The 5468-nt window shown below is 32.3% G+C and overlaps 1 protein-coding gene across 1 annotated transcript in view; it reads right to left on the bottom strand.

Annotated features, from left to right (window-relative positions):
• LOC111083108 (mitogen-activated protein kinase 14-like) overlaps positions 1-1558 on the bottom strand; it is a gene marked incomplete at its 3' end in the record, with an annotated part of 12423 nt that extends 10865 nt beyond the window's left edge. Inside the window, exon 1 of the mRNA XM_022379372.1 lies at positions 1305-1558. Coding sequence (XP_022235080.1) covers positions 1305-1411 — 107 coding nt within the window. The remainder of the gene's footprint in view (positions 1-1304) is intronic.
• Positions 1559-5468: the final 3910 nt, after the last annotated feature.

Here is a 5468-nt window from a genome sequence, read left to right as displayed (position 1 = left end):
ATGTATTAAAATTATCAGATCATACTATTAATATGATTTATTAATACATAAATATTACTTTGATGAATTTTTTTTAAAATTAAGTGGAACTCTTACCAAATCGAAAATGGCATCAACCCTGGTTGGCTCTCTGATAACTAAATTAAAGCAGTGTAGACATATTTCAATAAGTAACAAAACATATACCTTATGTATATCCAAAACTGCTTGGAAAAAATATAAAAAAAGAGGTCAGGTTTCGAACTTTTTTATCCTTCAAAGTACTCAGAATAAAATGAATGTATTACTCTGTATCAGAGTGTAATCTGCATCAAAAGAAAGTCAAAGTAATGGTAACACAGTGAAGACACTCATACTTAATAATGTGCAATATGGTTTTAAATATTTAACATTCACAACTTTAAGTATGTAAATAACGTATCATAAGTTATCTAGTCAGACGTTAACTTTTTTTAACTACCCATTCTGTCAGAAGCAGATAATCGGCAGTTCATGACGTGTACTTCAATTTTATACTCTTTATTGACTATCAGTTCTCTTAGAAGCAGAATACCATCAGATAAGAAGTGAACTTTTGAAAAATGGTACAAAATCTACTGAATTATTTCTGTTGTATAAATGTTTTACTACTTTTTTCATTACTTTAATGATAATTTCTTCTAGCAATAAAACCCTTATCTTATACATTTAACCCATTAGGCTGATACTACATGCAAATATGAATATACTGGATACTTCAATTTGCATCTGGTAATGTCATTTCATCTACTTCATGAGCATCTATATCATTACCACATCTATCATAAATCATGTTGTTTTTATTTTTGTTTTTCTTCACCTGTTGTTTCAACTCCTTTCTACCAAAGATCAAATTCTATATGCACATATATTTAAACCTTCTAAAATTACTTCTATTTTAATATTCATTTTACTTTTGCAAATATTATCTCCATAAGTTTACTTCCATTACAAATTTCTTAGCTTCAATTTCAACTGATGATACTATTAAAAAAGTGTATGGCTATTTAATCCACAATCTCATTATATGCTATACTTGACTTCAATTTTCAAATAACAGCTATCAAAACTTTGGAGCATATAAATAACATAATCGCCTCTTAATTTACATAAATAACTATACAAATCATACCAATAATTTTATGTATTCATAATCCTATCATTGTTTAATAAAAGATTGATAAATAAAATATCACAATAACTATCACTTTCTCCCTACAATACATCGTAACTTAGATTCCAACAAGTGAACAACCAACAGGCCTCTTATTTTTATTATTACCTACCAAACTTGTCCGTAGGCACCACATCCAACGGGTGTCAACTTCTTGAATACTTCTGGAATCTCCCACACCGTTTTATTTAATTCAATACGAACGAAACCTTTTTTCATTTTAAATTCGTGTATCTTATAAGCACTAATTCAGTGAATGTATTAAAAATGTAATTCAGAATGGTTATAACTCAAAGAACTTAATATACAGTTAGGCGTGTACGTGAAGAACAATTACTTATTAATAATTCAGGTCTAAAGTTTTCATCTCACAACCTCACATACGTAATTATTTACTGCCATCTTGCGGCTCAAAGACAAATTAACAATAAAGTTTAAAACCACAATAACAGAATAACTCCAAATTTATAGCATTTCGTTTGTATGTAGTTAAGCACAGAGCGACACAATGGGGCATCTGTGCTGTGCTCTCCACTGGAATCGAAACCACGTTTTTAGAATTATAAGCTTTCAATCTTACTGCTGAGCCCCTGGGAAGCATTTAGATTTGAACCTATTGTGAGTTGCATATAATTTTAGTTTCTCTACCACCTGAACTAAAGGGTTGATAATCTTGTGCTTGCTAGTAAAACGTTTTTAACAACTCAACGAACCACATTAATTTTATCTCAGAAGAAAAAAATTGTTCAAACCTTATATCAGGGTAATCGAGCGACCATTATTTCGGGGGCTAGTTTTCAATTATTTTGTCTTCTTTGAACAGAAATCGAACCCAGAAGTTCTCGCACTACAAGTGAGTACTCAACCCACTGAGCTAAAGGGTTAACCCACTAGCATATGCTAGTGAAGCACTTTTTTAACAACTAAATTTACCATAAAGAGAGATGCACTGGTCATCAAGTACCAATATTTTGGGGGAAAACAACTGTATATATGACTATACGTGTAACTCAAGCTACGAGCTATAACTAAACACAGAGCAAATTTATGACTGTATATGTAGTCCGAGTTGAAAGTTATAACTAAATATAAAACTTTATGACTACATATGTATCTCGAGCTATGAGTTACAACTGTTGTTCCACCTTAGGTGACGGTCAGAGACTAATGGTTTCTCTTTACCCCAATTCGTGACTCATTTTTGTCCTTTCTTTTCCCTTCTTGTGCACCACAAAACAGTTCTCACCACCACCAGCCGAAAGATCAAATAACCACATGCCCACTTCCACCCGCGAGAGGACTGAAATCGCCGAATCGGAAAGAAGTGAGATCGTGACATCATATGTTTATTAGAAAAAGGGGGAACAAAGACATGAAATATAATAGTATAAATTTAAACATAGCCTAAAGTATACATACGATATCTTCAAGTCAGTTTAAAATGTTCACTTTACTCTTGAAGATGTTATGTTTCTAGATGTTCAGTGTGGTCATTCTTACACATATAAATTACAAACTTCAAAATTGAAATTTATTCAACAAAAAGTACTGCTTACTTAAATTTATATGAAATGTTGCTCCCCAATGGCACAGCGGTATGTCTGCGGACTTATAACGCTACAAACCGGGTTTCGATACCCGTGGTGGGCAGAGCACAGATAGCTCATTGTGTAGTTTTATGCTTAATTCCAAACAAATAAACATGAAATGTTTTAGAAATCACAAGTCTTGATCTTGAGTTGATTTCAGCGCGCTCCTGCCGAAATTATTAGTGTTTGTAAATTTTCTTATTTTTTTACTGTTTTTAGCAAAATACGTTACTTGTAGCTTCCTAGGAAGAAAGCCATGTTATTTTTAAAGAAAACGACACTAATTTGACTTCGGAACTTAAAAACAAGTGTCATTTTATCAATTTTTAGGAAATTACTGTTTTTCAATCTTAGTTGTCATAGTGTGATACAATTGTCTATATCTTAACTTCGAGAAATTCGTATAGAGATCGGAACAAAATGATAAAAGCTTAACTTAGTGATATGTTACTAAGAAAAAAACATGTATTTTAACTTCCGCTAAAATTACTGTACTAATTTATTATTTTATACTTCATTCGAATTATGATGCTGCAGTAACATAGGAAATGTTTTTCTGGAACAAGACGAGGTAAGATTAGATAATTTTGCACTCGACAGTATTAAGTTTCGTTTCGCCGACAAGACCGCGCTGTGTTAGGCCTTGTTTACTTTAGGCCTTATCGGCCTAATATATTGTTACGCCTCCGGTAGTTAGTTAATTTTCCGTATAATTTCTTTCTGGAGAAACTTTAGCGATACAAGTCCTTTCTTAAATAAAACTGGTTTATTCTTTCTAAATACAACTTTGCAATACACTTAATTTCCACAGTCACGCTATAATTCACAACGAATGTCTCACGTGCTCAACAGTACGTCTCTCTCCGTCCGCAGTTCAATTACCCATTGTTGCCGTCACGTCTTGACCGTCTTATATGTACAAAAATACCGAAATCTAGTAACCTCCCGAGGCTTCATGAACATGCTAGAAGCGCGTGACGTGTTACTAGCGTCACGTGACCTCCGCTGTCGTAACAATATAAAAAAGGATTTGCAATTTTTATCACAAATATTTGGTCCATTGATTTAAAAGTAATTACATATATTAAACAAAACTGTTAATTATATCTCTGTTTGATTTGTTTTTTTAGAATCAAAACAGAAATATAATTTGAAATTTTAAAAGATAATAACCATCATAAAACTTTTATAAGCACTGAGAAATATTTAAGAATGACAATAAGGGTTAGCACTTGTAGTTGTTTTGTAAAACGCAACACAATGAAATATTTTCGAAATTTCAAAGCTACGAATTTATACTGTTGTAACACATTCTATCGTATGACGAGTTCTATTAAATTATTTTGTAAAAATGATTCGAATTCTAGGCCATGTAACGATAACGAATTAATGTGTCTCTTCTATAATGTTTGCTACAGCCTACGTTCATTTTATACAAATTGTAGACCTATATTCACAAACAAAGTTTTCAGTTTGAACAAAAACTGTGCTAGTAATGTTATTTACACCTAATTGAGAAACACAAAACTTATTATTTAATTTCACCTTATAACACCAAATTGTTGTTTTCTTTAACTAAGTGTACAGTTAAAGAAAAAAAAAGAGTTTGATGTCATAAGGTCGTTTATTTCTAGTTTTAAAATACAAAACTCTCAGAATTTCTTTGACAATCGATCAAGTAACAACGATAGGAACCATACGATACCTTTCGCTGTCTTACGCTGAGCTTAAGCAGTCATTTACATTAAATACTCACTAAACTAGATGTACTTCTTCCTCAGGGTCACCGAAAATATTTTGTTTCAAGAGTAAATAAAAACAAAGTTAATATTTCTATTTTTTGCTTTTGAAGTTCATCGTCATGCTGTGTTGTAGCCTACAGAGTGCATAATTCTTCTTGTAATTCATAGCATGTGCACATTTCACTGTACAAATTGTAACACTAAGCGTCCCTTATGTGACGTCATTTTAGTGTACACTGGCTGACTGACAAGCAACAATTTACCAAAGAATACATTACTGTGAAGTTGTACGAGTGGTTAAAAAAAAATGACCCCTCCAGGCAGCATTCGGCCCCCTTTCGGAGAAAGTATCAAATTGAAGTTTCGCACACCAAATAATGATTTTTATAATATATTCACGTTTTTTCAGATTCAACGAAATTTCACATTATTACGTCATCATAAACTTTTTACGTATTCTAGGACTACGTTTAATTAAATTTATAGATCTAGCGTAATCATTATGATTAGCAGCTCCCTGTAGCAAACAACTAAATTATAACACTGAAAATATATTGCTTATTACAATAAAAATTTAAAGATAAAAATAAGATACTTTATTTGCAGAAACTAAAAAAGTGTGTAGAAAGTGCTTCTGAAGTCTCAAACTATTTCACCTAGTAATTGGGGGGATACAATAAAATAAACCATACAACAGGTGCGGCGATTCAATGCACCCGGGTCTGATAGTAATAGCATGAAAGAAGAACTAGAGAAACGTAGAATTATATTGTTATCTGTATGTAATACCAAAAATATTTTGTCTCTCATCGTCCAGCTTAACTGACGAGTTCTGGTATTGAACGAGAGACCTTTTGGGCAATGACTTGTGGGAGATAAAAGTTTGTTTGTTTGTTATGGATTTCGCGCAAAGCTACACGAGGGCTATCTGCGCTAGCCGTCCCT

Source organism: Limulus polyphemus, unplaced genomic scaffold (genome assembly GCF_000517525.1).
Source record: "Limulus polyphemus unplaced genomic scaffold, Limulus_polyphemus-2.1.2 Scaffold8202, whole genome shotgun sequence".
NCBI lineage: Eukaryota > Metazoa > Arthropoda > Merostomata > Xiphosura > Limulidae > Limulus > Limulus polyphemus.
The sequence above is the reverse complement of the archived record's forward strand: the minus strand, read 5'-3'. Positions and strand labels throughout refer to the sequence as shown.